The sequence below is a fragment of the Tenrec ecaudatus genome, chromosome 12 (assembly GCF_050624435.1).
Source record: "Tenrec ecaudatus isolate mTenEca1 chromosome 12, mTenEca1.hap1, whole genome shotgun sequence".
NCBI classification, from domain to species: domain Eukaryota; kingdom Metazoa; phylum Chordata; class Mammalia; order Afrosoricida; family Tenrecidae; genus Tenrec; species Tenrec ecaudatus.
Window position 1 is genome coordinate 77,336,149 of NC_134541.1, and position 17,953 is coordinate 77,354,101.

Genomic DNA, 17,953 nt, shown 5'->3' on the forward strand with positions numbered 1-17,953 from the left:
ATTCTACCTTACAAATCAGATTAGTCCAGAATATGCACATTGTTACAAACAAGAGCCTGCAACACAGGGAATTCAGGTTAGATAAACCCCTGAGGGTCAACAATGAGAGTACAGATACCAGGAGGATTAGGGGAGGGTGGGGGGAGCAAAGGGGAATGAGTCACAAGGATCAACCAAGAAACTCTTCTTAGGGTTCAAAATGATGAAAAATTGGGTGAGGGGTGATGAAGGATGATGTAAGACATGAAAATAATAATCTATAGTTAATCAAGGGTTCATGAGGGAGGGAGCGAGGGAGGGGGAAGAAATGGGGAACTAATATCGGGGTCAAGTGGGAAGAGAATGCTTTGAAAATGATGGCGGCATGTGTGCAAATGTGTTTGACACACTGGATGAATGTATAGATTGTGATAAGAGATGTAAAAGCCCCCAATAAAAGTAAGAATGATCCCAATTCTACCTTACAAATCTGGCTAGACCAGAGGGTGCACACTGGTACAGATAGAAACTGGAAACACAGGGAATCCAGGGCAGATGATCCCTTCAGGACCAGTGGTGAGAGTGGCAATACTGGGAGGGTGGAGGGAGGGTGGGGTGGAAAGGGGGAACCGATTACAAGGATCTATGTATAACCTACTCCCTGGGGACATGCAACAGAAAAGTGGGTGAAGGGATGTCGGACAGTGCAAGATATGACAAAATAATAATTTATAAATTATCAGGAGTTCATGAGGGCGGGGTGAGCTAGTAGGGAGGCGAAAAAATGAGGAGCTGATGCCAGGGGCTCAAGTGGAGAGCAAATGTTTTGAGAATGATGAGGGTAACGAATATACAAATCTGTTTTACACAATTGATGTATGTATGGATTGTGATAAGAAGTATGCGAGCCCCTAATAAAATGATTTAAAAAATTAAATTGTTGAAAATTTTTATGTAATGAAAAAAAGTAATAAAAAAGATATATCCAAGAAGACAGATATTAAAATCACTTAATAAAAATAAAGAATTCAGATTTTAATTAATGCCATGGAAAAAGGCAGAAAGAAATTTAAAAAGCTGAAGTAACTTTTCTTAGACTTCTATGAATAAAATGTCCTCCCCAAGAAGGGTTAAAATTAATTAATTGAAAGGATGAACAATAAATTTCAAAGGCATCTGGAGAAAACAAGGTAAAATATTACAATGAAGTGTACAAAAATCTGGAGCTAGAAAACCAAAAAGGAAAAATTCAAGCCTTGAGTTGCCATATGGAAACATTCTTTGAACCAAATGTTGAATGTTCAAATGTTGAAGTATTCAAAGAAAATGTGAAGAGTACACAGTCACTGTATTAAAATTACTAATCAGCATGCAGCCATTTCAAGAAGGATATAAGCAAGAACCAATGATACTGAAAGAAGTTCAAGCTGCAAAAAGCATCAACCAAAGAGCCAGGCTCCAGGAATGGATAAAATACCAATTGAAATGTTTCCACCAACTGATGGCAGCACTCACTCATCCAAGCTAGGAAGTGTGTAAGACAGTTACTTGGCCACTGACATATGTGTACCCATTCCAAAGAAAGATGATCCAGCAAAATACATAAATTACAGAACAATATCATATGCAAGTAAAATTTTCCTGACGATCTTCCAACAGTGGTTGCAGCAGTACATTGACAGGGAGCTGCCAGAAGTTCAGGCCTGATTCAAAAGAGGATACAGAAAAAGGCATATCATTGCTGATTTCAGATGGATGGCTAAAGCAGAAAGAATACCAGAAAGATGTTTATTTGTCTTTTATGGACTATGCCAAAATATTCAACTGTGTGGATCATAACAATCTATGTATAGTCTTGAAAAGAATGGAAATTTCAGAACGCTTCATTGTGCTTACGTAGCACTTGTACGTAGATCGAGGGGCAGTTGTGCAAACAGGACAAGGGAATAATGGTCTACACTTAAGTAAGGTGTGCATTAGGATTGCATCCTTTGTCCATACGTAATCTTGTACTGTGCAAATAATCAGAAGCTGGACTATATGAAGAATAACGCAGCATCAAAATTGGAAGAAAACTTCTTAACAATATGCAGATGAAACAACCTTGCATGCTAAACATGAGAAGGCGTTGCTCATGTACACCAAGAAGCACAGTCTTCAGTATATATTACAACTAAATGGCAAGAAGACCAAAGTTCTTACAATTTTGACCAAGAGGTAAAACCACAGACAATAGTCAGGCTTTCTACCTTGTTGCTTGGGCGACTGGATTAGAAGATGAGATGAACTGGGACTACACACCGTCCTTCATTTTGGTGGGTCTTTTTATAGTAGTGGACTCTAACAATATTGTCCTCCTGTAATTGACTCCCAGTTCCCTCCATGTCATGAGATGTTTCATGGTTTCATCACTGCCTTTTTAGGGATGCACATAATATTCCATTGTGGGTTTGTTCCGAGTGTCTATTCATTCTGCTACTGATGGGTGCTGGGGCCATTTGCAGCCTCTTGCTACTGTGACCTGTGCTGCAGTGAATATGGGAGAGCCTACATCTTTTTGTGTCTGTCTTTTATTTCTTTGGGGTATATTCTATGTAGTATCTCTGTTGCCAGGAATTTTAGATATCATTATATGGTTTTCCACAATGTTTGTACATATTTACAAGCTCACCAGCAATGTGTTAGCGCTCCAATCTCTGCGTCTTCTCCAGAATTTGTTATTCTTTCTTTTCCTTTGTGGTTTTTCATTTTGTTTATGGGTTTTTCTTGTTAATTTTTATCATTGCTTTTATTTTACTGTTGAACTGGATTTTTAAATCTTTATTTTGTTAATATTTTAGTATTTTCGTTCAGGTTCCTTTAAAAATATTTTTGCAAACTGCTTGATATATCCTCCACTTGATTGTTAAATACCTACTCGGGTTCCTCTTATTTTTTGTTGTCTTCCCTGTGGAATGTTGTCTGTCATTTCTTATTTTGCCTCTTATTGTGTTTCACTAAGTAGGGCGGTTTCTCAATAACAGTGCCTTGTGCGTTGATGTTAGGTTGCTGTCTGTTGTTTATACTGAACACCAGGAGAGAGTCTAAAGAACTCCCTTTAATATTTTGTGTATGACTGACCTTGTTTATACAAATTCCTTTAGTTTTTCCTTGTCTGGAAGTAATTTTATTTCTCCCTCATATTTGAGGGATAATTATGCCGGCCATAAGATTCTTGGTTTGAAGTATTTTTTCTTCTGAGATTTTGAATTGATCGATTCCCTGTCTTCTTACCTGTATAGTTTCCTTAGAAAGAGCTGAGCATGTTCCCCTCGGGTCACCTTTGTAGGTGATGTTTTCACTTTTCTTTAAGGTGAGAACGTTTGATATGTGCTGAGACTTTTTCTCTGGGGTCCATTGTGTTTGAGGTTCTCTGGACATCTCAGACACTTCTTTTCTGTTCGGTCAGGTTTTTGTGGTTGCTGTTGCTGTTAGGTGCCATCGAGTTGGTTCCAACTCCTAGCGACCCTCTGTTCAACAGAAGGAAACACTGCCTGGTCCTAAGCCACCCTTACAATTGGTCCTTATGCTTCGGCCCATTGTTGCAGCTGCTGCCTCAAACCATCTCCTTGAGGGACTTCCTCTTTTTCACTGCCCCTCGACTTTACCAAGCATGATGTCTTTCTCCAGGGACGTGCCATTCCTGACATGTTCAAAGTCCATGAAATGCCTTTCCAGCGTGCCTCTGGGGAACATCCTGTTTATACTTCTTCCAAGACAGATTGGCGTGTCCTTTTAGCAGTCCATGGTACTTTCAATATTCTCCTCCAGCACTGTGATTTAAATACTTTGATTCCTCTTTGAGCTTCCGTATTCAGGTTCAACTTTCACATGCATATGAAACAATTGAAAAGACCATGGCTTCTGTCAGGTGGAACCTTAGTCCTCCGCCGACTAACATTTTTGCTCTTCCATACCCTAAAGTTGTTATCATAATGATACCTACTGGTCAAGTTGTGATTTTGGTCTTTTTTCCATTGAGTCATAATCCATATTGAAAACTGCAATCTTTGATCCTCAGCAGCAAGTGCTTCAAGTCTTACTTTCAGCAAGCAGCGTGGTATCATCTGTATATCACAGATTGTTAGTAAGCCTTCCTCCTATCCTCATGCCCCATTCTTCTTCAAATAAGCCAGCTTCTCTCATTATTTGCTTAGCATACAGATTTAATAAATATTATGAGAGGGCAAAACCCTGACATATTTTTAAATTTTAAACCATGAGCTACACTCTTGTTCCTTTTGTACGTCTGCCTTTTGATCCATCTACAAGGTCCACTTGAGCCACAGTGAAGTGTTTTGGAATATCCACTGTTCTCAAATTTATCCGTAGGTTTGTTGGGATCCACACAGTTGAATGATTTGGGATAGTCAATAAAACAAGGGTAAACATGTTTCTAGTGTTCTTTGCTTTTAGCCAAGATCCATCTGACATCAGCAATGATATCCCTTATTCCATGTCCTCTTCTGAATCAGGCCTGAACTTCTGGCAACTCCTTTTCCACATACTGCAACCATTATTGGATGATCTTCAGCAAAATTTTACTGGCATATGATATCGAAGCTATTCTGTGAGCATGCTGTTGGCTCACCTCTCTTTGGAATGGGCTCAAATATGTATCCCTTCCAGGCAGTTGGCCAAGTAGTTGTCTTCCACATTTCCTGGCCTAGATGAGAAAGTTTTTCATCAGCTTGTTGAAACATTTCAATTGGTATTTTATCAATTCCCGGGGTCTTTTCTTGGCTCATACTTTCAGTGCAGCTTGAAGTTCCTCCTTCAGCATCATTGGTTCTTGCTCAGAATCTACCTTCCGCAATGTTTGAATGTGGACCGGTTTCCTCCTTTGGTAAGTGATTCTGTGTATTCTTTCTGTTTTCTTCGATGCTTCCTGCATAACTCAATGTTTTGCCCATAGAATCTTTTTAGACTGCAACTCGAGGCTTGACTTTTCCCTTTGTTACTTTTGGTTTCAGACATGCTGAGCGTGCTCTTCCTTTTTTGGTTTTCTAACCACAGCGTCGGCACACTTCATTATTAAATGTTCTACTCTCTTCTTGAGCTGTCCTCTGACATGTTCTCTTCATATCTTTGGCTTCCTCATTTCTTTCAGTTGCCGAAGCAGTTGGATCAGACATGGAAGCACTTGTGAAGACGGCATTGTTGCATTTTCTTGTGCATAAGGTTGCCGTGGGTGGGAACCGACTTGCTGACACCTACCACCAACAAGCTTAAACTTCAGTGTCAGCGTCTTCTGGTATCCTCTTGGGTCTTTTCTTTCTCTCCTATCTTTTTAATGATGCTGGTGCTTTCAAATTCACGTCGGATAGACTCAAAGTTATTTTTGTCTCTTGTGTGCTGTTTGAATTTTCTTTAGCCTTAACCTGAACTTCCATATGAGCAGGTGATGGTCTCTTCCACAGTCAGCCCCTGGCTTCGTTTCAGCTGCGGATAGCGAGCTTCTCCTTCATATCTTCCCATACATGTAGTCAGTTTGATTTCAGTGTATACCATCTGGAGTTCATGTGTAGAGTCAGTTTTTGTGTTGTTGAAAAAGGTATTTCTGATGAAGAAGTCCTTGGTTTTGCAAAATTCTATCCTGAAACATCCAGCTTCATTTCCATATCAAGGTCATGTTTTCCAGCGTTGTTCCTTCCTCTTTCTTAAAACATTTGCATTTCAATCACCAATAATTATAAATCCATTTGATTGCATTTTCTCTCTTTTTGACTGGGAAAGTTGGTACAATTCTTTAATTTCTTCATCATTAATTTTTTCATTGGTGTATAATTTGGATTTCCTTGAAGGCAGCTACATATAATCCATACACCAACAGCATGGTACTGCAAGGTTGATTTTGAAATGTCTTTTTTAACAATGAATGCAATGCCATTCCTTTTGATTATGTCATTCCTGACATAGTAAACTATATGATTTTCTGATTCAAAATGGCCATTACCAGTCCATTTCTGTTCACTAATACCTATGATATTGATCTTTATACATTCAATTTATTTTTTGACTTCTAATTTTCTAGATTCATACTTCACACATTCCACGCTATCATTAGCAGCTATTTTCAATTGTTTCTCCTTGTCTGGAGTCCTGCCGCATCACTCCCCTCCCACAGACTTTACCCCACTCCCATCACCAGGGTCAACTGCAGTCTAAGGAAGCAGCTTCTCCTCAGTCAGATTTCAGATGTCTGCAGCCCAAGGAACCATCCTCAGACAGTGTTCTGCGTCCATTCACTAGGCCTTCAGCGTCTGACAACGTTTTGAAGGTTTGATAAGGTTTTCAGCTCCTGCTTCCTTTGAAGTGAGCAGCCCAGCCCTGAGTCTTTTTTGTTGTCTGTGCTTAACCTGGAAGCTCAGCTGAAGCCTGTTCACTTTGGGTGGCCCTGCTGGCATTTGAAATATTGGTGACATAGTTTCCAACACCACAGAAAAACACAAGGCACCACAGTGAGACAAAGTGACAGACAAGCGGTCGTTCTTTTGTTATTAACCGTTCACTATCTGCAAGTTCATCGTAGTAGACTCATAGCAGATGTGTGGAGCTGTAGTGGGAGAAGTGCGTTCATAAAGTCACAGCCTAAAATGCCCATCAGTGGAAGAATGAATAAAGACAATTCGGTACATATACACAATGGCATATTAATTCTTACTAAAAAAATAAACAAAAATGACAGAACCATGAAGCACATCATGGCATGGGTGAAACTGAAGAACATACATTATGCTGAGTGAAATTAGACAATCTCAGAAGGACAGATATTTTATGAGACCACTGTTATAAAGAAAAAAAATGACAAAGATTTTCATATGGAATAGACTGTGAAAGTTTATGGGGGGTGGTGAGTCAACAGAGGAAAAACAATGGGTTAGCGGGTTGACAGATATTGAGTTGACTGAAGGGACATAAGTCCATAAGAGGGAGAAATCCGAGGATGCAGGCTAGGGTAAATGATTGGGGACTTTATTAGTAGTTTAAACTGTTAAATACCAAGTTGAATATCTGATATAACAGCCACTCCACCTAATTTACAATAAAATCATTATAAAAATAAATAAAATCAAATTTAAATATTCAACCAAAAACTGTTTAAAAACAGCTCTGCTGTTGATCTGTCTATATTAAACTATGTTATTTCATTATAATCTGTGGTCTCAGACATGGTTGGCAACTCAATTTGAAGATAATACAGGATTAGCAGCTAAAACAAGATAGTTATAGAGAAACATTTGGAAAATTCCTCAAGTTCTGACAGAGACTATGTAAAGATTATTTATTTTAGCAGGGACAGATTGAGTTATAATTAGTATTTCTAAGCATCCCCTGTGAACAAAGTTGCTGCATTTTTCATAAAACACTATATCTGCACAGGGTGGCAGGGTGATAAGCAGCTTACAAAGTTACTTTCTTATTGTTGTTCATTCTTCTCCAGTGTACTGATTTATTGGGCTCATGTAAAACCTGTACATGAATCAAGAGGCAGTTGTGTGACCAGAACAACAGAATACAGCATGATTTGAAATCAGGAAAGGTGTGTGTCCTCTTACAATATAAATTCAATCTGTGTTCTGAGCAAATTATCAAAGAAGCTGGATGACATGAAGAAGACTACAGCATTAGGATTGGAGGAGAGCTTACTAACAACCTGTGACCTAACCTTGCTCGCTGAAAGTGAGAGGACTTGAAATGCTCGGAGATGAAGATCAGGATTACAGCCTTCAGTGTGGATTACCACTCATGTAAACGAAACAGAAATCCTCACAACTGGACCAAATGGGTAGCATCCTGGAAAAAAAGGAGAAAATGTTGAAGTCAAGGATTTCATCTCCTTTGAATCCACAATCATGAATCATGGAAGAAGCAGCCAAGAGATCAAGAGATCAAACCATTCAAGGATGCAATTTGAAAACTAAGATGCACCTGACCTAAGCTATGTTATTTTCAATGGCCTCATATGCATATGAAAGTTTGACATTGAATAAGGAAGGCCAAAGAAAAATTGATGCATTTGAACTTTTGTGCTGGTGAAAAATATTGAAGGCATTATGGACTACCAAAATAACAGACACTTTGCTTGGAAGCAGTACAGCCAGAATGCTCCTTAGACACAAGGATGGTGACCCTTTATTTCATGAACTTCGAACATGTTATCAGAGGTGACCAGTCTCTTGTAAAGGACACCATGCTTAGTAAAGTGGCAGCACAAAGAGAAACCTCTGAATGAGAGGTATTGACACAGTGACTGTAACAATGGACTCAAACAAGAACAATTGTGAGGCTAGGAGGTGTTTCATTCTGTTGAGTCAAACTGACTAGATGTCACCTAACAACAATATGAGACTGGATTGCAGTTCCTTTTTGCATTTCTTTTCCCCTAACCTCCTGAGCTTTGTCTTTGGGTAAATGCTGCCCTTTCATCTTAAATGGTTGATTATTCTAACCTAGTGGTGAGTTCAGCTTCAGACGTGAAATGTGAGAAAGGACCATAGTCTTGTGGGTCTCATCAGTCCCCAGTCAATTAGTAAGTCTGGTCTCTTTTTTGATTTTGAGTTTTTTTCCACATTTTTCTCCCACTTGGTGATAGGTTGGGTTCTCTAGAGAAGCAAAACCAATGAGACTTATCTTTGTAAATATATTAAAAAATTACATCAAGAATGTAGTTTAAAGTGTAGAAATGGATAAATCCAATCTATTGCAAGTCTGTTCATGAGATGTTAAACTGGAGGCATCTTCTGGCTTGGTTCCCAGGCCCAAAACTCTCCCTTGAAGTGTATGGTGATTTATAAGAAGTTTCATGACTTGGCAGGGCATGATTTCTTGGTAACCATTTGGACAATTGAGGAGACATGCTCTGAGGTAAAGAAGTGATAAGGTAGGGCCAATCTAGGCTTGCTTTTACAGTGATACCATTCTTGCTGGTAAGAATGGCTCACTGGGTTTCAGGCACCATCCTGAGCATTTCACACATGCATTGTGACTTGTTACTGTTGCTGTTAAGTTTATTCCAACGCATGGCAAATCCAATTGTGCAGAGTAAATTTATACTCCCTAGTATTTTCAAGGCTATAAAGTTTCAGAAACTTATCACCAGGATTACTTCTGAGCATCCTCTGTTGATTTGTAATCTAGACCTCATCATCTGTGCCACATAGAGACTCCTACCCTGTATATTTATTGGTGCCATTGAGTTGACCGCTGCATAGCGACACTGTCCAGCTGAATAAAATGCTGGTTGCTCCTGTGCCGTTCTTCACAGTTTCTATGTCGCAGCCTATTGCTGCAGCCAAGGTTGTAGCCGCTTCATCATGCTGGGCTTCTTCCTCTTTTTGCTGGCCCTCTACTTTCAGGGGCTGGCCGTTCCTGATAACATTTCCAAAGCATGTGATATTAAGTCTCATCATCCGTACTTGTAGGCACCATTCTGGCTGTATTTCCTCAAGACGGAATTGTTTTTGCTTCTGGCTATCCGTGGTACTTCCATGCATCACCAGATTTTTCTCTGTTCATTGCCCCGCTTTCACATATGAAATAGTTGAAAATGCTATGGCAAGGGCCAGCTTTGCTCCTTAATGCGGCCTGTGAGTAATTGCCCCATTTTGCAAAGTGGGAAACTTCCCCAAACTCACAGGACCTGCAAGTAACAGGTTTAAAAACTCATTCAGATTCAGTAGAATGTGGTGGAAACTGATACTCCTCAGTTCTGACAGATCCTTGTGGATACTGTTATGGTTGATCCATGGAACACACACATACACACACACACACACACACAGATATGAGGGACCTTCAAAAAGTTCATGAAAAATTTCTGTTATCTTTGAATGTCTTTTTTTTCTACTAACTTTTTAAAGCTCCACTATATAATTCAAAGCCCATTGCCTTATAATCCATTCTCGCTCATAGCCACACTGTAGAACAGAGTATAACTGCTTCTTGCATTTTTGAAGCTATAATCTCTCACAGTGCCTGATGGAGTTTCCTTACTTGGTAGCAGCATGAGTTACCCATGTGCTGAAAGGGCCCACTATGTAGTCTCTCTCTCTTTATAGGTTTACATAGCCTTTATATATTATTAGACATTGTAAGTCATCTAGAGATGATTTAAGTAAGGGATAATGTACATAGGTGACAGTCAAATGTAAAGGATTTGAACTTCCTTGGATGTGGTGACACTGGAGCCGACCCATCTCCTTAAATATTGAGGGACAATTATACACAAACATAAATCCACAAGGAGGCTTCAAAATGTTTATGGGGCTACTTCTGATCAACAGTGGCCTGGTAGGGTGGGGTAGCACTCCTCTGCGGCTTCTGAGATGCTAACCCTTAGTGGGAACAGGAAGGGACATGCTTCTCCTGAGAGAAGCTGACAGGTTTGAACTGTGGACTTTGGAGCCCAATTCATAACCCAGTATGACACCAGGGCTGCTTCTGGAGACATCAGAGAATGAGAATGTGTAAAACAAGTTAAATGTATAGTCTAGAAATGAAAAACTCAATAAATTAAATTGAGTATAATACATGTCTTCAATCGCACAGATAAAGAAGAGATTAATAATGTGGAAGATAGGATAATAGCATATATTCAGTAGACCCTAGAGAGACCAAAAGAAAAATATATAATAAAAATACATGAATTTTGAGAATGATGAGGGCAATGAGTATATAAGTATGCTTTACACAATTGATATATGTATGGATTGTGGGCAAGATATGACAAAATAACAATCGATAAATTATCAAGGGCTCATGAGGGAGGGGGCTGTGGGGAGGGAGGGGAGAAAAAGAGGAACTTATGCAAAGGGCTTAAGTGGAGAGCAAATGCCTTGAAAATGATTAGGGAAAAGAATGTACAGATGTACTTTATACAATTGATGTATGTATATGTATGGATTGTGATAAGAGTTGTATGAGCCCCTAATAAAATGTAAAAAAAAGAGTTGTATGAGCCCCAATAAAATGATTTAAAATAAATAAATAGATAGATAGATAGATAGATAGATAGATAGATAGATAGATAGATAGATATTAAATTAAAAAAACACACATGACAATGGACAAATGCTTGTGGGAGAGGTAATAAATAGAGTTCCAGGTCATGTTCACCATGTTCCTTGCCTTTCATATTGATTCATTTCTTTAGTGTGTGTCCAACATTTAGTCTTCATCTCCCTTTTAACTACCTTTGGCCCTGTATTCAGATCCTAGATTCTCTTGTTTTGAGTTGTTCAATAAGATAGCCACTAACCACATTCAGTGATACACATTTAAATTTATGAAAATTAAGTAAATTACAATTTCAGTTTCTTACTTATTCTAGCCACATTTCAAGTACCCAATACTCATATCTGCATACTGGCTTTCAGAGTGGATAATGCAGTTATAAAACCTTTCTGTCATTAATTAAAGTTCTATTGGATAGCAATCTCATTCCCTGATAGTTTACTTTGTTTTTCAGGATACATTTTATATATATTTTTTAACTTGTGATTTTCTTGTCTGCTCTGAATAAAAAACATTCCATGTTTACAAATTTCCTTTTAGCTCAATTCTGTGTTTCCATGCCCATTTAAAAGCAGGCCCGACAGAATAATATTGAAAATTGGATGTTCATGCTATGCTCTCCCTCTAAGTCCAGTTCCGTCCACCACGAAGTGTTGGGTTAACCAAGGAGACCAGCGTCATGACTCCTTTCAGCATGCAAGACAGTTCGCAGTCTTAACATGATGGTAGGCTCGTCCAATGAGCATTAGTGGGGCAAGTAAACTTACTTTAGAAACACTCCCATGAAACTAGTAAAATAAACCATATTTTGGTTCCTGGAATTCTTGCTAAGGAAACTTTTATGTGACAGGAATATGAGGCAATTGAGGCTTTTATTGAAACATAGTTAAAGCCTGACGTTGCCATTTGCTGACCATTAAACACGGACAGCTAATGTCTGCTTTTGAGAGTGAAGGTTTATCATCTGTTTTGTGAAAGTTGTCGAATATGTGAACTGTGGCAAGTATGTGTGGTTTGGTGAAGATTGCTTTGTACAAGGAGGAGTTCTATTTGTAATGTGGGCAGATCTGGGGCTGCTCAACTTCATGCCATGCTGTTTCTTTGTGCCTTATAGTGACTGCCCTCAAAGTGTCTGAAGGTCCCTCCTTCGGGAAAAAGAAAGCGACCTGGGCTGTTTTTGAAGGTAAAGTTTGTTTATTTTTTTATTTTAAGACAGAGTCTCGCTTTTAAGTAAACGGAAAGTAATAGACTAGGAAGAAAAGACCTTTCTGTCTTACTTTTACAATAGTCTCAAGTGGTTTTCTACACTTACGCAGAAAGTAAAATGGGAATTTCTAGTGTCATAACTCCACAGACTTTCAAAGTTAGTCTCTGTGTTTAATATTATATATATATATATATATATACGTATATATATATATATATATATATATTCCTACTCCTAGTTATATTATTGGGGTCTATGTGATGTGTGGCATAAATGGTTTGGATATTAACTAAAAGATTGAAGGTTTGAGTTCCAATTGAGTCCCAAATATTGGGTTAGGAGCACCTTGGAAGAAAGCCTTGGTGAGCTATTCTGAAAATCAGCTATTGAAACCCAGTGTGACGGTGTTCTACATAATTGGAATCAATTCAGTGGCAACTGGTTGCTCAGTGGTATAAAAATGAAAAATACTGTGTGAGTACATTTTTTTTAATTTTGAAGGAAACAGTGAAATTCTTGAGCAAGCGATCGCAACCATGGGTGCATGTTGAAATCACCAGAGGAGCTTTAAAAGGAGCCCTGATGCCTAAATCTATTTCTGGAGATTTTGAGTGAGTTGGTATGTGTTGGCAGTGACTCTCATAATGTCTCCCCAGTCACATCACCATCACCTAGGGACTTGGTATAAATATACATTGTTGGACCCCACCCCTACCTTATGAATCAGAATCTCTCGGGGATAGTGATCAGCAGTCTGTTTTTATTAAGACTGCTAGGTAATTCAGATGCACTTTTTCTAGTTTTTGAGATTTAGAGCTGGTTCTGAACTAGGGATAATTTTGCAATCCTCTACTGGGTGATTACCAATGTCTGGAGACATTTTGGATAGCATCACTCTGGGGTGTGTGTGTGGTGCTACTGGCATCCAGTGAGTAAAGAGCAAGGATGCTATTAGGCAGGATAGCCTCTGTAAAAAAGACTTATCGTACCCCAAATGCCAAGAGTGTCTAAAATGAACAAGCTCTGTCTTAGAATACGGAAAGTTCACAGAAATTGACACAAGCATTTGACATTCTCAGCTATAAGCAATGTAAGAAAATACTTTTTCTGATTTCTCAGAGAGAGTTATTGATCGTTAAGGACCAATTCATGTTATAAGGTGATCAGGAACTTGCAAAGGAATATATCCTGTGAAGAGTTGGCATTTAAGTACCATTTATGGACCTGATTAAAGTTATGGAAGGAGTTGGTGTTCTTTGAAACGTAACATCTTTCTTGGTTCGCCAAACAGGTTATGGTGGAAGGGGAGCTGGACTTAGAGGGAGGACATTGGGATTCAATTAGAATCTTCCACGTACTAGTTACCATGGAATGATTTGTGAAAGAAAGTTGACTCAAACACTTCCAATAAGGTGTTATCTCCAATGGACTGTGGCACTTCCTTTAGAAATATAATCGTGAATGTGAATGTAGTTTGTGAATCACAAGTTGGCACTGATGATCTATAAGCTGCTTTAGTTCATTGTATAGTTTTATAATTACAAATATTTCATTTCTCAAATTGCCCTTTACTCAAATAAAAACTGTTTGTATTCCCTAACTTTTCTTCTTCGTATTCACTAATGGCCTCTTCATTTGATTACCTTTCCTAGGAAAATAATTTCTAGTTCCCTCCCTAGCTCTCATTCAGTGAGTACCTATTCTTTGACAAAGAGATGACGTGAGTTTAGTCTTCATAAATAAAACAGTGGAATAAACACATTTGCTCTTCTTACTTACTACTTAGTAAAATTGAAGTGATGTAGTTGATTGACCCCCACATTTCTGGAGCCACACCATGGCCAGTGCAATGAGGAAGTGTTTGTGGGGAGGGCCGTAGAGGGCCCCCACGGTGTGACAGTGGGAACTCCATTGATCATTAGATGCATAAGAATCTCGTGGGGACTGTGTTAGCAGTCTTGGCTCTGCGTGCTACCCTGAGATTCTGGTGTAGGAATTTTAGGAAGGAATTAAAACATCTGTGTTTGATCAGAGCCTTAGATAATTCTAATATAAATAGTCTGAGGACCATATTTTGAGAAATACTCTGGTAGGAAAACAAGACATTATATAGTTGGAAGGATTGCAACCTTACTCCAGACACGCTGGCAGCATAATTTCCATCTAAAAACACTTTGAAAAATTCACAATATCTGAAAACTCATACTAGAAACTGTCGGGTTACTCCTGACCCAACTCTGTGAAATTTGTAGACTAATTTTTACTATCTTCTCAACAGAGAGTAGTTGGCCCTTGGAGCAATGTAGAGCTGGAATTCTCCCTGCTTAATGCACTGAACAGCTGCTCCCAGAGCGTTGTTTTCCTTTGACTTCGGCAGCTGTGGTGGCAGCGGCTCTGTGGTCTGCCTTTTTAGCCCAACCACAGCTTCTGGCGAGTCCGTGACCGTTTTGAAATGCCCAGGCTTAGGACTTCAGGCTGTTGCCCTTTTGTTCTGTCATGGGAAAAACACAATAGGACTGCAAACAGATATCAGTTCTCCTTGGTCTTAGGCCTTTTCATCCACCGAACAAAAAAAAACATTGTTCATCTTCTCACCAAAAGGTTGGAGTGAGTTAAAATCTCGCATGGCTGGTGTCCAGGTATGTCTACCCCAGCAAGATGGTATTACAAGCTGAACAAAAAAACCCAGTGGCAATGTACATCAGGTGTTCATCGACTGCAACTGCTGTTTCCTTGGCATTGCCGTTTACTTTGATTCTGACTCAGAAATCACGCCTTTTACCCACGCATCTAGATAGGCCCAGTTTCCTGAGGTATGTGTTTTGTGTGGAGAGGGCTTGGATGCCTCCATTCTTCTGATTAAGTTTGGGCCTACCATGTTGCAAAGTGGCATTGAATGCACCTGCTGGGAATAGGGTTGCCCAGCAACAAGTGCTGTATGTCTTTTGTTGCAGTGGCAATAGCCTGTGCTATGTACTGCTGCCGCTCAGCATGTGGGGACGCTGGGAGCTGGCATGCTGACTCCCTGTTTCCCCTGTGTCGGCCTTCCTGTCATGCCTCTGCACGCACTCCAGCATGTCTGCTTTGCCATCTGCTGTAGGATATCTGAGCTGGGGTTGTGGGGAGGCATTTTCTGTGTGGCAGTTTGCATTTAGTCTAAAAATGGCATCTGTCCCTTTTGAAGTCAGTGACAAATGACAGAACTGCCAATGAATTTAGTGACTATAACCAGCTTAGTGCTGGCATGTAGGTCAAAAATAAAACAAAAACCTTAAGCAACAAACAAATTCACTACTGTGATGTAGAGTGAGACTTACAAGGACCCTGCAGGACAAGATAGAACTGCCCCGGTAAGTTTTTGAGACTATGACCATAACCAGGAGCAGAAATCCTCATCTTTCTCTTGCAGAGCAGTGGGGGTTTGAACTGCTGACCTTGTGGTTAGCAGCCTGGCATGTAGCCCACTGCACCACCAGGGCACCTCCAGATGTGCAAGTAGAGTTGGTATTTTAGAAATTCATTCCAGATTTGGATAAGTGCAGATTATTTTGTTAAAATGTGTGGCCCTGAAGGTTTGTGTTTCATCTACAAACAAGCCTTATTTATGAGGTTAAGGTAGTCTAATTAAAGTTTGAATTTCAGTGAATTTTATAAGAAAGATGAAGGCAAAGTCACAAGCTATAACAACATTGAGACCATATTTCTGCCTAAGACCCATTTGCCCCACAAGGCACACGGTTATCAAGAGCTCTTAGGCGCAGGACACACCCTTTTTAAGAGCTGTTGTGCAGGATGGGACTCGATAAGTCTTAGATGCCTGTGATCTCTGTCTGCAAGCGACATTGACTTTTATAGGAGACTTCTCACATCCCACTAGCTCAAGCTCCCTTAAAGATCAGTGCAGGTGGGCATGCCCTCACCTCCAGGTCCTCAGGCCTCCTCTGAAATGTCGCTTCCCTTTCACTTCTCCTTATTTCATTGACTACGAGCTTCACCTGCTTGTGCAAACATACGCTGGAAGCCAGCCACCAGTCTGCGTGCGTTTTCATTTTCAGCATTTAACGAACCGCTCCTCCAGTCCCTAGGGCTCTTGAGGAAGGCGCGTTCATGCTGACTGAGCTATTCCACTTCGAGAAACTTAATCTTAAGGACATAATGTGAGAGGTGCATTAAGGTTTCCGTTTATGAACGTTCATCATAGAAGCATTTATTCTGGGGAACAAGTATAAGCACTTTGAATTGCCAACAGTAGGATATTGTTAAATCACTTATGATATGCTGTTATCTTAGTTTTCAAAGCAGTTTAGAATCAATTCTTATCAAAGTTGATGAGAAAAGAGATTTATTATTAAAACAAGGTATAAAACTAAATTATCAATTATAATATTTACTTATATATATGGGTTGTTACTAGCTACACTAAAATCAGACCTTGACTCATAATGTTCCTAAGTATAAATAACCAAAACACTGCCCAGTCTTGTACTGTCCTCATGAGCAGTTGAATAATTGGAACATTGTGATCTATATGGGTTATTGGCTTCCATTTAGAGATAGGTTGCCACCTCTTTCTTCCAAGTCCATGGATAATCTCGGCTGAAATGTGTACAGGATCACAGCAACATGCAAACCTTTACTGATGGTTGATTGGTGACTGCTCACCAAAACTGGACCTCCCACTTGCAAGGCAAGAATTCTACCACTGATTCATTCTCAATCTTTATCTCTCTCTCTATCTCTATCTATCTATCTAAAGTTTTTCAAAACGTTCATAGAAAAAAAATTTAATCATTTTATTAGGGACTCAAACAACGCTTACCACAATCCATAGATACATTAATTGTGTAAAGCACATTTGTACATTCATTGCCCTCATCATTCTTAAAACATTTGCTCTCAACTTAAGCCCTGGCATCAGGTCCTCAGTTTTTCCCCTCCTTCCCCACTACCCCCTCCCTCATGAACCCTTGATAATTTATAAATTATTATTTTGTTATATCTTGTCCAACGTCTCCCTTCAACCACTTTTCTGTTGTCCATCCTCAGGGAGGAGGTCACATGTAGAGCCTTGTAATCAGGTCCCCCTTTCCAACCAACCCTCCCTCTACATTCCCAGTATCGCCACTTAGACCACTGGTCCTGAAGGGATCATCCGCCTTGGATTCCTTGTATTCTTGGTTCCTATCTGTACCAGCATACATCCTCTGGTCTAGCCAGACTTGCAAGGTCGAATTGGGATCATGATAGTGGGGGAAGGAGGAAGCATTTAGGAATTTGAGGAAAGCTGTATTTTTCATCATTGCTAGATTGCACCCTGTCTGGCTGGTCTCCTCCCAGAGACCCCTCTGCAAGGGGATCTCCAGTGGCCTACAAATAAACTTTGGGTCTGCACTCTGCACTCCCCGCCTCATTCACTATGGTAAGATTTTTTGTTCTGATGATGCTTGATACCTGATCCCTTCAACACCTTGTAATCGTACAAGCTGGTGTGCTTCTTCCATGTGGGCTTTGTTGCTTCTGAGCTAGATGGCCGCTTGTTTACCTTCATGCCTTTAAAACCCCAGATGCTATATCTTTTGATAGCCGGACACCATCAGCTTTCTTCACCACATTTGCTTATGCCCCCGCTTTGTCTTCAGCAATCGTATCATGGAGGTGAGCACACATGATATGACTTTTTGTTCTTTGATGCCTGATAACTGATCCCTTCTG

The 17,953-nt window shown here is 39.7% G+C and overlaps 1 protein-coding gene across 1 annotated transcript in view; it reads left to right on the forward strand.

The window, feature by feature from the left end:
• VSTM4 (V-set and transmembrane domain containing 4) overlaps positions 1–17,953 on the forward strand; it is a 150,913-nt gene that overhangs the window by 37,883 nt on the left and 95,077 nt on the right. Inside the window, exon 3 of the mRNA XM_075564174.1 lies at positions 12,149–12,217. Coding sequence (XP_075420289.1) covers positions 12,149–12,217 — 69 coding nt within the window. The remainder of the gene's footprint in view (positions 1–12,148; positions 12,218–17,953) is intronic.